Here is a 22,988-nt window from a genome sequence, read left to right as displayed (position 1 = left end):
AAAACAAGAGATTAGTAAAAAATATATATAAGGCTCATTAAATCTACAATTGAAAACTTGGAAGAATATTTTTAAGAATAAAACTCTAACTTAAGATACCATGATGTGAATAGGCAATCAATCTTGACAATAAGGTAAAACTACCACTCAGATATTTCTAGGGTAAAGGGTGGTATTTAAACTTCCAACTTCCTATATTGCCATCAAAGCCTCGAGATGAGAAAAATATGGCAATTATATATACATAATCCATAATCAACTCATTTGGTTAGAGGGGAACTCAAAGACTTAATTCTAAGGAATGAGAATAAGAACAAGATAGACTGCATAGAAATGGGTCTTGGTGGACAGACTCTACTCAGAACTTGGAAAATTATGAAGAACAATTGGGACTCAAATTACAGTTTAACAAGTTACTTGCCAACACCCTGGATTTCTCTGCAAGTTTACAGTATGTCTTCTCCTGACTGCACCCAAGAAGTGAAGGACATATTTTGGAAGCAGGAATGGCAGCTTCAGTTGAGGAATGAGTCAGCAGTTGAGGTGAATGATGAGAGGGAGAAAATGCTTCAGGCTAAGAGGCTGAATTCATGGAAGGACCTCCCCCATTAGAGGCAATGGTAGCCACTGTGAGACAGGTCTTTAAAAAGTCTTGGGGTGTTGACAGAATGGAAGAGGAGACAGGATACAAAAATGTAAGGCATGCATTTTGCTAGGAGTCACGTGTGATAGAGGCTGGGTACCCTGACCACAAGCGGGACTGGAAGCTGCTTCACAGTTGCTCATATTGCATCATGCTCATACTCAATTCAGCAGTGGGGTGCCAGGAACGTAATCTCAAAGGGAAACTGGAAATTAAGAGGCTTTTAGTACTTAGGATAGAACATATTACAATAGAAAAGAGTAGTAAGACCTAGTTCTTGAAGATTCCACTAATACAAACATCTAAATTTTGCTAGAAGATATGGATACCTTGGGCTTCCCTGGTGACTTAGCAGTAAAAAATCTGCCTGCTAATGCAGGAGATGTGGGTTTGATCCCTGGTTCGGGAAGATCCTAGAGAAGGAAATGGCAATCTAATTCCAGTATTCTTGTTTGGAAAATCCCAAGAACAGAGGAGCCTGGTAGGCTACAGTCCATGAGGTCACAAAAGAGTCAGACACAACCGACTGACTGAACAACAACGGAATGCACTTCAGTTCCCCTTCAGAGAAGGCAAGTGTCCGAAGTCCAGTGATAGAGCCACCCCTGCCCCCACACAGGATACGGGATACAAAGCGCTAAAAAATTCTCCCAAACAAGTCAGGCCTTGGAGTCCAATTAGCTGACGCAGATTGGCTGGCATTCCAGAGAGATGAATCAAGACTCTCTTTTTATTCCTGTGTTTCCTTTTCCCAGTCACCCCGACATCTCTCACAGGTCACAGACGTGGCTCTGGCCTGTTCTCTACAAGCTTCAGGGGACTCTGGATCTAGTTCCTAACTTTTGTGGGTGTGGCATCAATGTGCTATTCTTATGTATGCCGTGACATGTTCAAACAGCAAGGCCCTATAGAGAGCTGGGTTAGGTGAATACAGCCTGGGAAATGCTGGAAGATGACACTGTTCCCAGCAGAAGTTACCCCGGGCTGCAGCTCCTAGAAAGCCCCTGCGTCTCCCAGGATCACACAAGAGGCTCAACAGAGAGAGATCAAGGGAGATCAACTGCACAGACTCAGGGTGGTGCCCAAGACTCAATACACCTCTCAGGGTTGGACTCAGTAACCAAGTTTGTAAGACTAAAGTATAACCCAGAATGCCAACTTAACAAATTACTAGAGACCTTCTCTGTCAGCATGACCAGAGCTGCTGCTGCTGCTGCTCTTAAGTCGCTTCAGTCGTGTCCAACTCTGTGCGACCCCATGGATGGCAGCCCACCAGGCTCCTCTGTCCCTGGGATTCTCCAGGCAAGAACACTGGAGTGGGTTGCCATTTCCTTCTCCAATGCATGTATGCATGCTAAGTCGCTTCAGTCGTGTCCAACTCTGTGCGACCCTATGGACAGCAGCTCGCCAGGCTCCTCCGTCCACAGGATTCTCTAGGCAAGAATACTGGAGTGGGTTGCCATTTCCTTCTCCAATGACCAGAGCAGCCTCCTTATAAACAGCTATAAATGCAAAGTCCAGTCATTTCCGGAAGGCTGATGAACCTAGAATCAAAACCAGAAGTTTAATTCGTCTCCTTCCAGAAATGGATGGCTCTGGCAATAGGACCACGGCCCAGGGTCTCTGCAGGATGGGGCCGCCAACGTTTGCCTCCATCCTGTGGTCACCTTCCAGTCAAGTCCGAAATTTAGTCAAGATGGCTGAGACGTCTGAGAGTCTGTCACAGGCGGCTCTGTCCGTCTATGTACTGATCTTTAAGGCTGATTTTCAGTTATGTCCTTCGTTCCCTCATGGTCTCAAATACTGAAAACAGGATTAGGATTATGTGCAAATGCACTGATTGGAGACATTTTAATAAATGAAGGGGACCAAAATTTTGAACTTTAATTCCTTTGGGATTTTATTTAGGTATGTTATTTTGGACTTTATTAGACAACTAATTTGGTCCTATTTGCCATGTGGTCTACTTTTAAGGACCCTCTAGGTCCCAATACCCAGATTTGGGGAAAAGCAAGTCACTCAGCAGCAGTGCTGTGGATCCAGCACAGTGATCCTGAGTCCCCTAAACCCTGAGTGAAAACTACTACCCTGGATCATCTTGTTTTTAGATTTTTAACTTAGATTTTGCCTTTATACAGCAACTATCAAACTATGTTTGCTCAGGGTAAATTGCCTTCTGACTGCATCCTGATCCTTGAACTGTAAACACTGCACTGGAAGTTAAATCAGAAAGGAACTTACTTTGCCAATGTTAGTATTGTCCAGGGCTGCATCTACTTCATCTAAAACAAAGAATGGAGCAGGCCGAAAACTAGAAAAAAATTACAATCAAGTCAGTTACAACTTTGTTTTACAAGACTTGGAGGACAGGACTAAGAATATTCAGAATAAATAAAACATGTCCTTTCGTCTGCCTTTGTCTAGGTCACCAATGGCCTCTGTCAATAAATACAGTGCTCAATTCCCAGTCCACATCCCTTCAAAGGAAGGTGGATGGAACCAGGGCAGTCCTCCCCGACTTCCTCTGACGTCAAGGACACCATGATCAACTCCCCGCCCCACCCATTGCTCCAGGCCCCAATCTCTTCTGTCAGCTCCTCCACAATCTCTTAACTTCTTGACACTGTGGTGTCTTTGGGGCTCAGTGATCAGAGCCCTCTTCTATCTAACTAGCTTCTTTGATGATGTCATCTGCTCTCAAGGTTTTGAGTATCATTCATAGATGGAATGCTCTCACACTTCTACTGACAGTTCTGACTTCTCAAACCCTTGCCTCACTGGTCCAGTGGCTTACTCAGCTCCACGTGGGTATCTGCTCAAACTCAAGCAAAATCAAACTTTTCACCTACCCTCAAACCCACCCCCGTCCTGTGCTCCTCTCCAGTTCAGTTAATGGCAGCTCTTATCCCTCTAGTTGATTAGGCTCCCTCCTACCCCACGCTGTGTCTGCTCCCACACTGGTCTGAACCGCCACCATCTTCCGCCCTGATTGCTACCACAGCTCCCTAACCTGCGCCTGCTGCTGCTGCAGACAGTCTGTTCTCTACAGGCACCAGGCTCACTCTGGCCTCAGCACTTTGCTCTGCACTCATGTCTAGAATATTCTTCCCTTAGAACGCTCCTCTAGAACACTCCACCCATGTGACTTGATCCCTTAATTTCTTCAAATCTTTGCTCAAATATTACCCTTTCAAAAAGTCCTCCCCAGAAGACTTTAATATTGCAAACCCTTCCCTGTTACTACTGCCATTGCCTCGTCTCTACAGCATCTGTCATTTTCTAATAGTCTCTATATTAGAGAATTAGTTTCCTAATACACCTTATTTATCATCTGTCTTCCCCAGCTAAAATTAAGTCTCTTTGAGGCAGGGTCTTTGTTTTCTTCACTGCGGTCTCTCCTATGCCCATTAACACCACTCGACACAGTAAATATTTAACAAATATCTGTTGAATAAATGGATGGGGTGACACCCAGGAAGAGTCGTGTTCTGCTCAGATTCACTCCTGTTACAGTCCCTGCCTCCTCCATTTCTCAAAGTCTTCCTGCATTAGTGGCATCTTCTTTTGCTTTCCTATCATCACCAATTCTTTTTCCTTCTTGGGACCAGTAACAAACAGCTGTAAAACTTGGGTTGATCTTTCTGATCATGAAAACAGAGAGGCTCTATTATCCATACCACAGTTCTTCATCTAGTGCTTTGGATGTTGAAAAGTTAATTGCTTTACTTTTAGCTAACATCTTTCCTGTGATTTATTTTACAAACACAAGTGTCACCATCATCAGTGGAAATGAGGAGGTTAAACTTTTTTCCAGAAGAAATACTTTGCTTAACATCCCTTACTAAATAGCACATCTCTGAATGTGGACTAGGAAAATAACATAAAAGTTAGCTGTTTTTATTTTGTTTGGATTTGTTGTTGGAATTGTTTTTTGGCAATCTTAAATTCAAATCTGGCCATTTGCTACCCCCTTTTCTCCTTTCTTTTCGATTAAGCTGGACATTAGTAGCTTTTGATAATAACAAATTGAATAAAAATCTGTCAAAGACTGAATTCTCTCTTAAATTTGCTGTCTAAATTATTACAGGCCCATAGCATAACCTGAATTGTCTGGCTGAAAAAAATAGCTTTGTATGACGTACGCTGCATAAAGACAAGTAGTAAGTAGATCTTCTGTAGGAAGGGCCATTTGGCCTCTGCCCTGATGCACAGTCAGAGGGCTCACTGTGACCATACCTGTGCACAGCAAACAGGAGTGCCAGGGCTGCCACGCACTTCTCTCCCCCGGACAAGTTATCCATCGGCATGAACCGTTTGCCTGGGGCCACACAGTTATAGCTAATTCCCTCCAAGTAAGGCTCTTCTGGGTTCTCTGGGCTAAGAAATGCCTGAAACACATGTTATTTATTTAGCAATATCAAAAAAGCTATTGGTAAAGTTCAATTTGGAACTGCAAAATACTACTGGTTTTTATTTTTCTCCGTTTGATGGAAAAATATACCAATACTTGTAAATAATGTATTCAGCTCTACTTATAATCAGAGATAACAAAGTTTACTGGATAGGGAATACAGGGAAAACATTCTAACACATAAAAGATCAGATCTTCCCATCAGTCTGCTGTTCATAGTGCAGAAGCATATGCTGCAGTCAAACTAAAACAGTCTTCATTCAATTCTTCCACTGGTCCTTTCATCAAATCTTTACTGAATACCTGTTATGGGTCAAGTTCTATAGGAACAGAGATGAATCCTGCCCTCAAGGAGTTAATAGGTTTCTTCTAGTCTTACTTTATAAAAAATAAGTTAATTTTTGGATTAAAGATCTAAGACCAGAAACTATAAAACTCCTAGAGGAAAACATAGGCAAAACACTCTCTGACATAAATCACAGCAGGATCCTCTATGACCCACCTCCCAGAGTAGTGGAAATAAAAGCAAAAATAAACAAATGGGACCTAATTAAACTTAAAAGCTTTTGCACAATGAAGGAAACTATAAGCAAGGTGAAAAGACAGCCTTCAGAATGGGAGAAAAGAATAGCAAACGAAGCAACTCACAAAGAATTAATCTCAAAAATATATAAACAGCTCATGCAGCTCAATACCAGAAAAATAAACAACCCAATCAAAAAATGGGCCAAAGAACTAAACAGACATTTCTCCAAAGAAGACATACAGATGGCTAACAAACACATGAAAAGATGCTCAACATCACTCATTATCAGAGAAATGCAAATCAAAACCACAATGAGGTACCATCTCATGCCGGTCAGAATGGCTGTTATCAAAAAGTCTACAAACAATAAATGCTGGAAAGGGTGTAGGGAAAAGGGAACCCTCTTACACTGTTGGTGGGAATGCAAACTAGTACAGCCACTATGGAGAACAGTGTGGAGATTCCTTAAAAAACCGGAAAGAGAACTGCCATACGACCCAGCAATCCCACTGCTGGGCATACGCACCAAGGAAACCAGAATTGAAAGAGACACATGTGCTCTAATGTTTATCACAGCACTGTGTACAACAGCCAAGACATGGAAGCAACCTAGATGTCCATCACCAGACAAATGGATAAGAAAGCTGTGGTACATATACACAATGGAAAATTATTACTCAGCTATTAAAAAGAACACATGAATCAATTCTAATGAGGTGGATGAAACTGGAGCCTATTATACAGAGTGAAGTAAGCCAGAAAGAAAAACACCAATAGAGTATGAAAGAGAAAGTGAAGTCGCTCAGTCGTGTTGGATTCTCTGTGACCCCATGGACTGTAGCCCACCAGGCTCCTCCATCCATGGGATTTTTCAGGCAAGAGTACTGGAGTGGGTTGCCATTTCCGTTTCCAGAGTATCTTCCCAACCCAGGGATCGAACTGAGGTCTCCTGCATTGTAAGCAAGACGCTTCACCATCTGAGGCACCAGGGAAGTCACGAATGTATATGAAATTTAGAAAGATGGCATCGATGACCCTATATGTGAGACAGCAAAAGAGGCACAGATGTAAAGAATAGACTTTTGGACTCTGTGGGAGAAGGCGAGGGTGGGATGATCTTAGAGAATAGCATTAAAACATGTATATTATCATATGTGAGATAGATCACCAGTCCAAGTTCGAGGCATGAAACAGGGCACTCAAAGCCGGTGCACTGGGACAACCCTGAGGGATGGGATGGGGAGGGAGGTGGAAGGGGCGTTCAGGATGGGGACACATGTACACCCGTGGCTGATTCATGTCAATGTATGGCAAAAACCACTGCAATATTGTAAAGTAATTAGCCTCCAATTAAAATTAAATTAATTAATTAAAAACACCACCACCACCATCACCAAGTTATTCTTGGTTGAAATTCTAAGTATGTGATTCAAGATTACTTCAGTCATAAAAGAATACCGAGAGAAAGAGGGAAACTCACATATATATGACCTGGTCTACATCTTTTGTCCATGTCCAACTGCACAGTATTTGCTGTGGATACTGATCACGGAATGGAAAGACCAATACGACAAGGGGCGCGTCTAGACTTGAACCCTGCCTCTAGTTCCTTCCCTCTCCACAGACCCCACATCAACCTTTTTCCCCTACATTACCCTAACTCTACTGCAGAGACCACTGACAGCTCTACAAAGTCAAATCAGTACAGATCACAGAATTCCAGAACTGAAAGAGAACTTGGAAACCAGATGATCTAACCCACGCATTGTGCAGATAAAGAAGCAGGACCAGAGATTTTGACTTGCCAGGCTGACTAGACCTAGAACACAGGTCACTGTGATAACCAATTTTCACGAGCTGACTTTACCCAGTTAAGTGGGTTACTCAAGAGAGAGTGATGGTGATTTATCACCATTAAAGAAAACAATATCAAGTAACACAAGTTCCTACTCATATTTGAGGGTGAGAAATACATACTTGGGCACTGTTGTTTCTGCAGAGCTTCTTGTAGATTTGATCAATTGAGACTGAGATGTGCTCAAAACACTGGTTGAAAAGATCGTATCTCCTTTTTTTCACCTGTTCAAACTCTTGCCTACATATTCTGGCTTCCTTTCTGCTGGCCTCAAAAGCTAAGAGAGAATCAATGTTCTTTATTTTGAAGATCACCAAGGGCTTTTCTTATTTTAACTTTAAAGCATAAAACATTTTTTAAGCTAGATTTTGAGTTTGGCCATCTTGAATTAAATCTACCTTCAAAACATCTCAGCTACTATTAAGTCCAAGAAAATGACTATTAAAATTGATGAGCTCCTTTTCTGGGTAGGGCTGATTTTTAAATAATAACAACAAATTCCAACAGAGTTATCTAATATGCCTCTTGTGCTGCTATGAAATAAGACACTGTTCAAAAATAACCAATACACCTGTTTTTAAATTAAAGCAAAACTCTTTTCAAAAAGGAAGAAGTTAATAATTCAGTATTAAAAGTACATTACTATAAGATAACAGAGAAAAAATATATATATATATAATCAAAACAAAGGTACAGTTTAGGGGGGATTATTGGTAAATGTTACAGAAATCAAAACCCCTAATACCAACGAATATGATCTTGCTATCAACTAAAGTTTAATTTCACCGTCTATGGACTCCTGAAACTTGTCTCTGACAGTCTTCAGGTTCTCCACGGCTCTTAGGTTTGGGGCTGCTGTCTTCAACAGGATATCTTCTTGGGATGCTACTTGTTGTAGGAGGAGTCTAAGCTGGGCCTCAATTTCTTTATCAGATTGTAGAGCCTATTATTGGCAAAGAACAGCAATGATTAGCATGCCACTTAGACCCAAACTGCTGCAGTAAGTAGGCACCGGGCCCTTCAGGGTATGGCCCCTATTTCTCTCGCTCTGCATCCAGCCCTGCCAGCCCTGGCAGCCCTCTCTGAGCCTGCAGTGCAGTTTGGGGCACTACTGTGGCTTCCTGGGTTGGCTGTGCCTTTTCATAGCTCAGGCGTCATGGGTGCTGCCCTCTTGGAACACGCTTCACCTTCGTATTTCTTAATCTGGCTAAAAAAGTAAACAATTCATGTTATTGCTTCTTTTAAAATTTTTTTTTAAATTGGAAGATAATTGCTTTATAATACTGTGTTGGTTTCTGCCATAAATCAACATGAGTCAGCCACAGGTATTCATATGTCCCCTCTCTCTTGAACCCTCCCTCCCATCTCTCTCCCCATCCTACCCCTCTAGGTTGTCACAGAGCACAGTGTCACAAAAGCAAATTCTTACTGGCTACCTATTTTACATATGGTAATATGTATGTTTCCATGCTACTCTCTCAAGTCATCCCACCTTCTCCTTTCCCCACTGTGTCCACAAGTCTTTTCTCTATGTCTTCATCTCCACTGCTGCCCTACAAATAGATTCATCAGTACCATGTTTATAGATTTCATATGTAGGAATTAATATAAATATTTGTCTTTTTCTTCAACTTATTTCACTCTGTATAACAGGCTCTAGCTTCATCCAACTCATTAGGACTGACTCAAATGTGTTCTTTTTAATAGCAGAGTAATACTCCATTGTATATATGTACCACAATTTCTGTATCCATTCATCTGTCAATGGACATACACTCGTTCATTAAAAAATACTGATCATCTACTATGTATGAGGATTCAGTGATGAAAACTACTCTGTCCTTGCCCTTAAAGAGCTGACAGGGAAGGCAGACATGCAAACTGGTGTTGACAACAGTGTGAAGCCCTCCACCAGGTGAGCGTGAGTACTATGGGCAGAAGAGATCCAGCCCGTCTGGTTGTTGTTGTTCAGTCACTAAGTCATGTCCAACTCTCCGTGACCCCGTGAACTGCAGCATGCCAGGCTTCCCTGTCTTTCACTATTTCCTAGAGTTTGCTCAAACTCATGTCCATTGAGTCCAGGATGCCATCCAACCATCTCCTCCTCTGCTGCCCCCTTTTCCTCCTGCCCTTAATCTTTCCCAGCATCAGGGTCTTTTCTAATGAGTCAACTCTTGGCATCTGCTGCCAAAGTATTGGAGTTTTAGTATCAATTCTTCCAGCGAATATTCTGGGTTGATTTCCTTTAGATTGATTGGTTTGATCTCCTTGCAGTCCAAAGGACTATTCAAGAATGTTCTTCAGCAACACAATTTGAAAGCATCAATTCTTCGGTGTTCAGCCTTTTTTATGGTCCAACTTGCAAATCCATACATCACTACTGGAAAAACCATAGCTTTGACTATACAAACCTTTGTTGGCAAAGTGTTGTCTCTGTTTTTTAATATTCTAAGTTTTTTATAGCTTTTTTTTTCAAGGAGCAAGTGTCTTTTAATTTCATGGCTTCAGTCACCATTCACAGTGATTTTGGAGCCCAAGAAAAGAAAATCTGTCACTGTTCCACTTTTCCACCTTTTATTTGCCATGAAGTGATGGGTCCAGATGCCATGATCTTTGTTTTCTGAAAGTTGAGTTTTATGCCTGCTTTTTCCCTCTCCTCTTTAACCTTCATCAAGAGGCTCTTGAGTTTGTCTTCACTTTCTGCCGTAAGAGTGGTATCATCTGCATATCTGAGCTTAATATTTCTCCTAGCAATCTTTATTTCAGCTTGTGATTCACCAGCCTGGCATTTCACATGATGTACTCTGCATAGAAGTTAAATAAGCAGAGTAGCAATATACAGCCTTGACGTACTCCTTTCCCAATTTCGAACCAGTCCATTGTTCCATGACTGGTTCTACCTGTTGCTTCTTGTCCTGCATACAGGTTTCTCAGGAGAAAAGTAAGGTGGTCTGGTATTTCCATCTCTTTAAGATTGTTTCACAGTTTGTTGTGATCCACACAGTCAAAGGCTTTATCATACTCAATGAATCAGAAGTAGGTGTTTTTCTGGAATTCCTTTGCCTTTCCTATGATCTAATCAGTCAGTCAGTTCAGTTGCTCAGTCATGTCCGACTCTTTGCAACCCCACAGACAGCAGCACGCCAGGCCTCCCTGTCTATCGCCAACTCCTGGAGTTTACTCACACTCATGTCCATTGAGTTGGTGATGCCATCCAACCATCTCATCCTCTGTCTTCCCCTTCTCCTCCCGGCTTCAATCCTTCCCAGCATCAGGGTCTTTTCCAATGACTCAGTTTTTCACATCAGGTGGCCAAAGTACTGGAGTTTCAGCTTTAGCATCAGTCCTTCCAATGAATATTCAGGACTGATTTCCTTTAGGATGGACTGGTTGGATCTCCTTGCAGTCCAAGGGACTCTCAAGAGTCTTCTCCAACACCACACTTCAAAAGCATCAACTCTTCAATGCTCAGCTTTCTTTATAGTTCAACTCTCACATCCATACATGACTACTGGAAAAACGACAGCCTTGACTAGATGGACCTTTGTTGGCAAAGTAATGTCTCTGCTTCTTAATATGCTGTCTAGGTTGGTCATAACTTTTCTTCCAAGGAGTAAGCATCTTTTAATTTCATGGCTGCAATCACCATCTGCAGTGATTTTGGAGTCCCCCAAAATAAAGTCTCTCACTGTTTCCACTGTTTCCCCATCTATTTGTCATGAAGTGATGGGACCAGATGCCATCTTAGTTTTCTGTTGAGTTTTAAGCCAACTTTTGCACTCTCCTCTCTCACTTTCGTCAAGAGGCTCTTTAGTTCTTCTGCTTTCTGCCATAAGGGTGATGTCATCTGCATATCTGAGGTTATTGATATTTCTCCCGGCAATCGTGACTCCAGCTTGTGCTTCATCCAGCCAGCATTTCAGATTATGTACTCTGCACAGAAGTTAAATAAGCAGGGTGACAATATACAGCCTTGACGTACTCCTTCCCCTATTTGGAACCAGTCTGCTGTTCCATGTCCAGTTCTAACTGTTGCTTTCTGACCTGCATACAGATTTCTCAAAAGGTAGGTCAGGTGGTCTGGTATTTCCATCTCTTTAAGAATTTTCTACAGTTTATTGTGATCCACACAGTCAAAGGCTTTGGCACAGTCAATAAAGCAGAAATAGATGTGTTTCTGGAACTCCCTTGCTTTTTTCATTATCCAGCAGATGTTGGCAATTTGATCTCTGCTTCCTCTGCCTTTTCTAAATTCAGCTTGAACATCTGGAAGTTCACAGTTCACATACTGTTGAAGCCTTGCTTGGAGAATTTTGAGCATTACTTTGCTAGCGTGTGAGATGAGTACAATTGTGTGGTAGTTTGAGCATTCTTTGGCATTGCCTTTCTTTGGGATTGGAATAAAAACTGACCTCCTCAAGTCCTGTGGCCACTGCTGAGTTTTCCAAATTTTCTGGCATATTGAATGCAGCACTCTCACAGCATCATCTTTTACGATTTGAAATAGCTCAACTGGAATGCCATCACTTCCACCGGCTTTGTTCGTAGTGATGCTTCCTAAGGCCCATTGACTTCACATTCCAGGGTGTCTGGCTCTAGGTGAGTGATCACACCATCGTGATTATCTGGGTCGTGAAGATCTTCTTTGTATAGTTGTTCTGTGTATTCTTGCCACCTCTTCTTAATATCTTCCCATGCTTCTGAAGCCTAGCTTGAAGGATTTTGAGTGTTACTTTGCTAGCAGGTGAAATGAGCACAATTGTATGGTAGTTTGTACATTCTTTGGCATTGCCTTCCTCTGGCATTGGAATGAAATCTGACCTTTTCCAATCCTGTGACAATTGCTGAGCTTTCCAAATTTGCTAACATATTGAGTGCAGCACTTTAACAACATCATCTTTTAGGATTTTAAATAGCTCAGTTGGAGGTAACATTTAAACTAGAACCTAAACCATGAGCAGAACTAACTTGAGTGAGGAGAGAAGGGAAAAGTGCGGCAGGCATTACCTTCCAGGAAAACTTTCTTGACCCCGTAGAGGCGTTATTTAACATCTGATAAAGGTGTGTTTTAATTCATTGGAGGAAAGAATTTTTTAGAAGATGCCGAGTAAATTGGTTAATTTATGTACCTTCTAAGAAAGATTCTTACCTCATACTATATATAAAAATAAATTTCAGATAAATTAACTAAGAAAAGAAAAAATCATTAACAGGAAGAGAATATTTATAAATAGTTAGTAATGTTGTAGGGAAGGACTTATTAAATATGAAAGCACTAAATAGACTATAAAATAGATAAGAGGTTATTTTCTGATTTCCCAAAGCGCCACAATTAACAATAAAAGAACTCAATAAATCTAACAAAATATATTAATATTAAAAATATGAAATAAAAAGACGTGGTAGTTATTGCTACTTGACATCCATTCTCCATTTCTTCCTTTCTAACAAAGCCCAAGTTGGCCATGTCTCCCTCATAGGGCCCATGAATCCTGCTTGGCCTAAGCTAAGTCCATCCCACTCCAACAGTGACTGGCCAGGAGTGAACATGTGACCCGATTCAGGACACTGTGATGACAGGACAACCGCTGGACCTCTGTGGAAAAGCTTTTCTTCAACCTTAAGAATAGCACCACTACAATAGGTGCTCTCTCTTCTCTGAGGGTTGTGGTTGTGTTGGCTGGAAGGCAAGAAAGGCCAGAGTCATTTTGTCCTCATAAAAGCAGCAGCTTCAGGACAAAATCAAAACACAAAGCAACATATGGCTACAGGGGTAACAGAAACAGAGTCAGAGCTATTAAATTAAACAGACCATGAAACTCGATTTCTGGTCTGTGCTCTGCTGCTATGAAGAGCTTGTCACTTCCTGAGGTACTGCACTGAGACGCCGACAGGGTAATTCAGGATCCTGAAGTGTGTTGGCTACTTTTGTGTGTTTCAGGACTTTTCTCAATGACTTTTTTTATTCATTGTGAATCTTCAAGAGGAGGGAACAGCCTTTCAAAATACTGGCAGAAACTTTTCTTCTTCAACAAGATCTTTCATGGTATTGGTATTCTACAGACTACAGAGGGAGAAATGCTGATATAAACACTTTAAATATTTTAAGCATTTTATATGTAACCTGTTTATACTATTTCTTTAAAAACTATTAGGAAATCTACTTACCCCCCAAACTATGCTCTGTCATCTAAAAATTATTCTGTAGGATTTATATATTCAGTATTCCCATAAGTTAGTCATAAACAACAGAAATCTTTCAGTTACCTTCAAATCCTCTCTTAGAGAGCTGTAGTCCACCTCAATAGCTGCTTCTTTTTCATATATATCAGTTGTTGCCTGGGTACCTTCTGCTTCAGTTCCCAACTGAAAAACACACGAAGCCCTTTCCTTGTTATCTGAAAATGGGGCTGTCTACTCATGTGTCTGTCCCAAGTCCTCCAGTTGATGGCCGAGAAGATAAAACAGCCTTATGCAGGCCTCCAAGGCCTCGGCTTCCCCTTTAACTTCACTCTGTGTTAGTCTCCCTGCTCCAACCAACCTGGGCTCCTTGAACAGACCGTGTACACATCACTTAGGGCTGGCGAAATGCCCTCTGCCTGGACACCCTTCCTCTACACGTCTGTATCTCTTCATCTTCTACCTCGTCTACTAGCCAGCTGCCTTCTCTCAGGACATCCAAGGCCTCTGCCTCAAGTTCTCTTTATTTCCCTCCCTGCTTTGTATCTTCTTTAGCCTATATCACTACCAAACACATGAATATTTTACTGTCTGCCACTTTTTCCCCCAGAAGAACGCGAAGGAAGGGATTTGGGGTAGTTACACTCACTGCTGTAGTGTCAGTGCCTACTGCAATGCTGGAAACATGTATTTCAGTTTCAATATATGTCACTCTGAACGAAGAAAGAGGAGGAAAGAAGGAACAAATAAAGAAGCACTTATTCAGCTGCAGGCCGGCTTTTGGTGTAATGCTGACACCAAAAGCAAGACCTACAAATTAAGCGAAAACCCTTTCTCACTCTTTTACAGATGTTCTCACCTGAAACAAACCAATAAAACTACCTTTGGAAGTTAAGTCCACATGTTATATATTTACACTAAAACGGTTCACACGGAAGGGGAATTTGAACACAAGGGTAACACTGAACCCCTGAATCTCACAACTACTATTTATGATTCAACATTGTACTTTGTATTAAGTTTCTATGTGAGTCACCTAATGCCTTGCTATTTGAAGTGTGATCCGTGGGCCGGCGAGAGCAGGCCTCACCTGGGAAACAAGGTCCCCAGGGGCTTCACGTGCATGTGAAGGGTTTGGGAACCAGTGATCTGGTACAGTCTTTCCCACAATATAAGAATTTCCTATGAGAATTCTGGCAGATGTAGGTAACTCATCCCATGTCTGAACACATCCCATGGAAGGGAAATCTCAGTTTTACCTTACAATAGTTGTGAGACGATTCCTACAACTGCATAAGACAATTAATTCTATGTGGTGATCCTTGTCCAGCCTTCTGGAAAGAGACAATGTATACCCAATGCCTTTTCTGTTTTGGACTTTAGATGACCTTGTACAGCACCCTCATTACATGGCTGCTGTCCATGAGGCTGCAAAAGAGTCGGACATGACTTAGCAACTAAACACCAACAACTAGATGTGCTTGTAAAACTTCAATCATGGACTCACCACTAGAGGCCTTCCCTCCTTCTAGCAGGAAGTGCTCCCTAGTAGAAGAAATCTGACTCTGTGTCCTCCACCCCCAACCCCAGTGTCCCCCTGAGGATTAGAAAGAACAAGTATGTTCTGTTCTCTGTGGCAGACCTTCTTCTACTGGAGGGGAATAACCATATTCCCCAAGAATTCTCTTCCCAGCATGACACAGTCTGGGCCTTTTCACTATCGTGGACACTTTACTCTCAGAAAACATCATGCTTTAGAAAGTAAATGCAATATTCCAATGTGGTTTGACCAGCACAAAGTAGAGCAGACCTATCATTTTCTAGATAACGATTCAGTATTAATCCAGCTTAAGGTATTAATACCTGCTTTGAAATAACCACTATGAATATGAAAGTCATTCACCCTAATAAACAAGTAAATAATTTCACATTCATGGTGGGCACATATGTTGGAGAATACTTCTGAAAGTTCACTAACCGAAAAAACAATAGGACCAAAGCAGCAGCAGGAATGCTTGACCAGCAGCATTTACTTAGATGTCAGGCACTAAAGCTGCTGCTGCTTCCACACTATTCAATGACAAACCTCTTCTAAAATTACAGCCTTTTAAATAGACTTTCCATTTCTCTCTATATTATTGTGAGTACTGCTTTTCTGCTTCCATCCACTTCTTCTGTTACAGACCCTCCCTTCCCTCTTTCTGCACCCTTAAGAGTGGACACATGATCCAGAATGAACCAGTCAGAGTTCTTCCTCAGGATTTTTCTAACTGAGGGCAGGAGAGAGGTGTCTTCCCGCTCTGGTCAAAGCTAGTGGTTACAGCTGCAGCCATGTGAGGAAAGCTGATCTGAACAAATAAAGCCAATACATATTAAGTTCTCCACAGTGTTCAAATTCCTGGACCATGTCACAGGGGAGGCAGCCTCCACTTCAGTCCTATCCCCTGACCTCCCATTCCCCCTTTAAAGCCATCTGAGTGGGGCTCATGACATTTGTGGCCAGTAAAGTGGCTTCTCCTTTCCTTCCATCTGGGATGTACTCTCTGCTAAAACAGAGAAAAAAGACTCTTTTTAGGTTTAGTTGTGCAGCTTACAGTATATTGGTTCTCTGACCAGAGATCCAACTGGGGGCCCTGGCAGTGAGACTGCCAGGGAATCTCTCCCCTTCCCCAGCAAAAGACTTTTGAGTGTAATATAACACCAGAATTATGCTATAAGAAGTAGTCAAAATCAGCAAGAGAAAAACTGTTTCACAGCTGCTTCATACTGAAGAAACCAAAGGACTGAACGCCTCTTCTGGAGTAGAAACTGGAGGGAAATGCATGGATTTCCGACTGGTGACAAAGCAGAAAGGGGAGGAGGGAGGTGGAAAGGGGACTACAGGGAAGAGGTCACTAAAGATTTAAAAGATAATTTGAAAGGTAAAAGAACTAACTATGTTCACCATCCTCTGCCTTAGCTAATAGTAAGATACTCTTCTTGAACTATGTCGTCGTATCTTTCCTCACATGAGCAGCAGAACAAAGGGTACATAAGTGTCCCACCGACCTCAAGAGTACTGTGTAGTATGTATGTGATGAGAAAGCAAAGGAAGCTAACAGAAAAATGTCCACCATGGGGAGACTTCAGTCTCCCCTTTTGACTCCCTGGGTATCTATTATCACCTTCCCCACACTCTCATCGCCTGGACACTCAGTGAGTCATGTTTCTACTGAAAAGGACCTCAAGTTGTTGGTGAAGATGCAGAACGAGATCCCTCCACACACCACTGACGGTGTTCCCAGAGTACAGCACTGCTCATGCTGTCAGGCATGTGCCCCTGCCCGAAACGGACTGTGGCTACCCCATCTCTCCAGAATGCCCCTGAACTCCCATGGCTTTAGTTCCGATTCCTCTTGGGTGTCTATATACAGGTAAGAAACTGGTCCTATGGAGCTAAAAGGATACGGATTAGCAAGAGAAATAAGAGAGCTATACAAAGTGCCCAGTCTTCTGGAATGAGGATCATTTTGCCCTTTTCCCTTCCCAGACGAGATGTTTTTTCTGCTAATAAAGCTTTAGAATAAGACTAAGAGTCTGCATGGCTACAACTTCACTAAGCAAACAAAGGCCTACATAAAGTTCCACACAACTGCACATATTTTAAAATCACTTGCTAGAGTACCTCCACTTCAATGATGTCATCCAGAGACCCCAACAAAAGAACTATTTCAATGTCTTGAACTTTGCAGTCAAGCAACATGTTATGCTTCTCTAACCGATTCTGTTCCAGAGAACTCTGAAGGATCACAACTTCTTTTTGCCATTTTCCCACTTCCCTGCAAATACACAGATATGAAAAAGTGATTATATTTTACTAATTACATAAAGTTCCATCAGGAAGAAAAACATGTTTATAAATTTACATGAAAAAACTTTTTTCTTTCAAGTGCTGTTAAGTTGCAGAGTTAGTCCATGAATGCTTGTAATTTAAACTTTAACACTCCTGACAAAGGCCACGAATATAATTATTTAATCCAAGGGAACATTTCCAATAATATACTTTACTCAGGCTAACAACAATACAGTGCTCTTCCAGTTACCTTATTTTTAAATCTGTACAATTTTTCAAGGTGTATCTCTCTCAATGTAAGTTCTACATTTTAGAACCTCAAACCAAGAGAAAGTGTCTGTTAGCAAGATAAATGTCTTACCAATTAAGTCATTACACACCTAATAGTCTAAACTTTATTACTACCATCACCACCACTAATGCAAGGCCTTCTATCTTAATGAGGGCTTAGGAGTCTTACCAGCTGAAACAAAAGGGGGGACTTTAAAGAAGACCCAGAAAACTAAAAATAAAAGAAAATAAATTAAGAATTATATGGTTTTCAAGAATCTGATGATAGAGATGTGGTTCTATTTAAATTAAGTATGAGCCAAAAAAATCATGCATAAACAAACTAAATTCCACTCAAAAATCTTAGACAAAGAATTTTCTGGCAGCATTTTGAAACACTAAGACTTTGAACATTGTGAAATATTCAAGAGTTTGAGCAAAAACAGAACTCACTGCACCTGTTCACTTATGGTTGTGTCAATCACACAGGAGAGCAGATGTCATTGGTTCAACAGGCCAGTGGACTCAAAGTGCTACTGATCATCATCACAGCAAATACACGCTCATTGAATGTCAGGTACTGTTCTAAGAACCATATGAACTCATTTAATCCTTACAACTGTTCTATGACATAGGCACTATTACCATCCCCACTTTACTAATAAGAAAATGAAGGCACCATATATAAGCAGCAGAGCTAGGGCCTGGAACCATGTAGTATGGCTCCAGATTCGACACCTCACTCGCTATGCTGTCATACAGACTAGCAGGGCCTTCCTAACAGGAAGGGACTGGTGTCAAGGAGATTTATGGTAAGGAAGCTGAACCTCCAATACTCTGGCCACCTGATGCGAAGAACTGACTCATTGGAAAAGACCTTGATGCTGTGAAAGACCAGAGGCGGGAGGAGAAGGGGATGACAGAGGATGAGATGGTTGGATGGCATCACCGACTCAGTGGACATGGGTTTGAGTAAGCTCCAGGAGTTGGTGATGGACGACACGGAGGCCTGGCATGCTGCAGTTCATGAGGTTGCAAAGAGTCAGACATGACTGAGCAACTAAACTGAACTGAACACTTTGTATAGGTTTCTCTTTACTCATTTAAAAGTACTATACACTCTAAACAACTAACCACCTCTCTTGGTTTTTCCCCTAAGTTGCAATGCTTGACAGATGCAATAGGAGACCAAAAGCCACATAAAGGTACATATTCAAATAATAAAACTTCTATAATAAATTTCAAATTGATGGTAAACATTTTTTAAACTCTTGATAAACTTTTAATCACCTATCAATGGCCAAAAACTTCTTTCGTTCCTCTTCAATTTGAGCTTGGACTTCCTCAACGTTGGTATTCTGAGTGACAAATTCATCCTTAAGTTGCTGCTGTTTTTCCATGAGTTCATCCACAATTTTCAGACAATTTTCTTCAACCTGTATGGAGATGATTCACATTACAGGCTTACCATCTTTTATATTAATAAGGCCAACAGGTCATTTTATTATTAATACAACCATCCCAGTCATTCCAAGACAAACCCTGTCCTGCATGCTGCCAGAGCCTCCACTGTAGAATGTGACCCACTCCTGTTTACACTACCAGGTAATCACTACCTACCTTTCTCTTTCACTTTGGATTCATTTCCCAGCTTGCTGTCATCTGACTTCTGTTTCCACTGTCCAGTGAAAACATTCTTCCTACCAGACTTTACCTTCTTGGCTTTAACTTTAGCCTTTTCACTTTAACTTCGCTCACTTCCTTTCTCCTCACACGCTGGGGATCGTGGCTGTCTTCATAACTAAGGCAACCACTCCTTCCAGAACTCCATCCTTGCTCCCCCGCTCTTCGCTGCCTACTCTCTGAATTTACATAATGGATTCAATCTACTCCAATAAACCAGCCTAGACTTCTCCTGTTATCCATGTACTCACTAACTATCTGTCGGAAATTGCTGTTTAGATGTCACAAAGGGAAGTCATGCTCCACAGGTCCAGAATTTTCTCTCCTTAATCTCTCCTCCTATCCACCAATCACCCAAATGAGAATTCAGAACCATCCTCTCAACATCTAGAAAGTCATGAAGCTGTGCGGATTTTACATCAAGTATTTCTCAAATCTGTACCCCTTCCCCACCTTCTATCACTATTAGAGCTTTTCAGGAACTCAACGCTTATTCATCAAAGAAAGTCATCATTTCAATGACACTTTGGTCACGCATCATTCATTACCTTCTTTAGGTGATCAGTGTCTTCTCTACCTTTCTCGATGGCTTCTTTTAATGTGTTAATCTTATTCAGTTTCTTCTTCAGATGATTACGACTATATTCAAGTTGAATATTAAGCCGAGTTTTTTGTTTCTCAAATTCTAATCTAGTATAATACAAGTGGTAAACAGAGTCCTTTAATTTTTTTTCCTTTTTATTTATTTTTTAAATTTTATTTTATTTTTAAACTTTACAATATTGTATTAGTTTTGCCAAATATCAAAATGAATCCGCCACAGGTATACATGTGTTCCCCATCCTGAACCCTCCTCCCTCCTCCCTCCCCATACCATCCCTCTGGGTCATCCTTTAATTTTTAAAAAAATTTTTTGTTTTTATTATGGAAAACTTCAAACACAAATATAAAAAAAAGACTACAATGGATTCCCATACAGCTATTACCCAACTCTAATTAAGTAATTCATGGTCCATCTTCTTTTACCTATAATCCCACTTATTACTCCTTCCCATCACTATTTAAAGCAAATTTCAGACATCATGTAATTTCATCAATAAATATTTTAATGTTTCTCTGAAAGTGAAGTGACTTTAAATACATAACCATAAGCTTCTATAGGTAGAAATGATAACAACCTTAATATCAAAGTGTTATCTTTGCCAAATTTCCTGATTCTCATTAGTTTAAAAAAAATGGTTTGTTTGAATCAGGATTCATATACTGCATATGAATGCGTTTCTTAAATCCTTTACAATCTATAGTTTCCTTATCTTTTTCTTTAAGTTACAATTCATATGTTTATTTTATTTAGTCAATTAATCTTTTCAAATAGTAGTTCATTCACAAACTCCAAACTTGGGAGTTCAAGAACATGTTCTTTCCTGATGTACTTTCCTACTATGCGAGATTCATAAACTCCCCATAAAGAAGTCCAGTATCAAAAAGACAGTTTCTTCAGTAAGTGGTGCTGGGAAAACTGGACTTCTTTTATAAGTAAAAGAAGGAAATTAGAACATCCTCTAACACCATATACAAAAATAAACTCAAAATGGATTAAAGGCCTGAATGTAAGATCAGAAACCATAAAACTCCTAGAGGAAAACATAGGCAGAACATTCTTTGACATAAATTGTAGCCATATTTTTTTGAATCTGTCTCCTAAAGCAAAGGAAATAAAAGCAAAAAACAAACAAATGGCACCTAATTAAACTTGTAAGCTTTTGTACAGCAAAGGAAACCACTGACAAAAGGAAAAGACAACCTATTAAATGTAAGAAAATATTTGCAAGTGATGTAACTGCTAAGGTGTTAATATACAAAATATACAATCAGCTCAAACAACTCAAAACCAAACTGATGAAAAAATGGGCAGAAGATCTGAATAGACATATTTCCAAAGAGGAAATGCAGATGGCCAACAGATAAACGAAAAGATACTCAACACTGTTAATCAACAGGGAAATACAAATCAAATTCACCTCACAGCTGTCAGAATGGCTATTGTTAAAAAGAACGCAAATAACAAATGCTGGCAAGGATGTAGAGAAAAGGGAACCCTGGTACACTCTTGGTGGGGATGTAAATTGGTATAGCCACTACGGAAAACAATATGGAGATTTCTAAAAATAAAAAAAGAAGACTAAAAATAGAACTACCATTATGACCCAGCACTTTCACTTCTGGGTACATATAAAAAAAACTGAATGTAAATAAAAAATATTTACATTCTAAATAAAAAAGATACATGCACCCCACTGCAGCCATGAAATTAAAAGACGCTTACTCCTTGGACGGAAAGTTATGATCAACCTAGATAGCATATTAAAAAGCAGAGACATTACTTTGCCAACAAAGGTCCGTCTAGTCAAGGCTATGGTTTTTCCTGTGGTCGTGTACGGATGTGAGAGTTGGAGTGTGAAGAAAGCTGAGCGCCGAAGAATTGATGCTTTTGAACTGTGGTGTTGGAGAAGACTCTTGAGAGTCCCTTGGACTGCAAGGAGATCCAACCAGTCCATTCTGAAGGAGATCAGTCCTGGGTGTTCTTTGGAAGGACTGATGCTAAAGCTGAAACTCCAGTACTTTGGCCACCTCATGGGAAGAGTTGACTCATTGGAAAAGACTGTGATGCTGGGAGGGATTGGGGGCAGGAGGAGAAGGGGACGACAGAGGATGAGATAGCTGGATGGTATCACCGACTTGATGGACGTGAGTTTGGGTGAACTTCAGGAGTTGGTGATGGACAGGGAGGCCTGGCATGCTGCGATTCATGGGGTCGCAAAGAGTCGGACACGACTGAGCGATTGAAGTGAACTGAACCCCACTGTTCATAGCAGCATTATTTAGAATTTCCAAGATATGGAAGCAAATGAAATGTTCATCAACAAATGAATGGATAAAGATGTGATATATATATATATGTGTGCGTATGTGTATATATATACATACAGTGGAATACTATTCAGCTATAAAATAGAACAAAATTTTGCCATTTGCAATGTGGATGGACTTGAAGGGTATTATGCTAAGTGAAGTAAGTCAGACAAAGACAAATACTATATGCTATAACTAATACGTGGAATCCAAAAAAATACAACAAACTAGTGAATATAACAAAAAAGAAGCAGACACAGAGAATAAACTAGTGGTTATCAATGAGGAGAGGGATGGAGAAAGGAGCAACATAGCAGGAGGGGATTGAGAGGTGCAAATTAGTGGGTATACAATAAGCTACAATGATATACTGAATAACACAGGGAATATAATCAGTATTTTATAACAAATGGAGTACAGTCTTTGAAAACTATGAATCACTACACTGTACACCTGTAACTATATAATACTGTATATCAACTATAAATCAATAGAACTCCTATCTTAAAAAAAAGAATTCCAATATCAACTGTAGCTCATCCTTTCTCCATCTACCCTCCCTCACATGACCTGCTAATAGAATCATTCATATAAGAAACACTTTAAAGCACTAATTGTATCAGACACTGTGCTAAATACTACTAATACAAAGGCAACAACAGCAGTAATAACGAA

At 40.6% G+C, this 22,988-nt stretch overlaps 1 protein-coding gene across 1 annotated transcript in view; it reads right to left on the bottom strand.

The window, feature by feature from the left end:
* The window catches only part of SMC1B (structural maintenance of chromosomes 1B), an 82,287-nt gene that overhangs the window by 2,283 nt on the left and 57,016 nt on the right, over positions 1-22,988 (bottom strand). The window contains exons 16-23 of the mRNA XM_027543510.1: positions 19,949-20,090; positions 19,008-19,153; positions 17,280-17,433; positions 13,703-13,801; positions 8,222-8,378; positions 7,558-7,712; positions 4,880-5,031; positions 2,885-2,954 (exon numbers count right to left, since the gene is read on the bottom strand). Of these exons, the coding sequence (XP_027399311.1) occupies positions 2,885-2,954; positions 4,880-5,031; positions 7,558-7,712; positions 8,222-8,378; positions 13,703-13,801; positions 17,280-17,433; positions 19,008-19,153; positions 19,949-20,090 (1,075 nt within the window). The remainder of the gene's footprint in view (positions 1-2,884; positions 2,955-4,879; positions 5,032-7,557; positions 7,713-8,221; positions 8,379-13,702; positions 13,802-17,279; positions 17,434-19,007; positions 19,154-19,948; positions 20,091-22,988) is intronic.

Source organism: Bos indicus x Bos taurus, chromosome 5 (genome assembly GCF_003369695.1).
Source record: "Bos indicus x Bos taurus breed Angus x Brahman F1 hybrid chromosome 5, Bos_hybrid_MaternalHap_v2.0, whole genome shotgun sequence".
NCBI classification, from domain to species: domain Eukaryota; kingdom Metazoa; phylum Chordata; class Mammalia; order Artiodactyla; family Bovidae; genus Bos; species Bos indicus x Bos taurus.
Note: the sequence above shows the minus strand (reverse complement) of the source record. Positions and strands in the feature narration are given on the sequence as shown.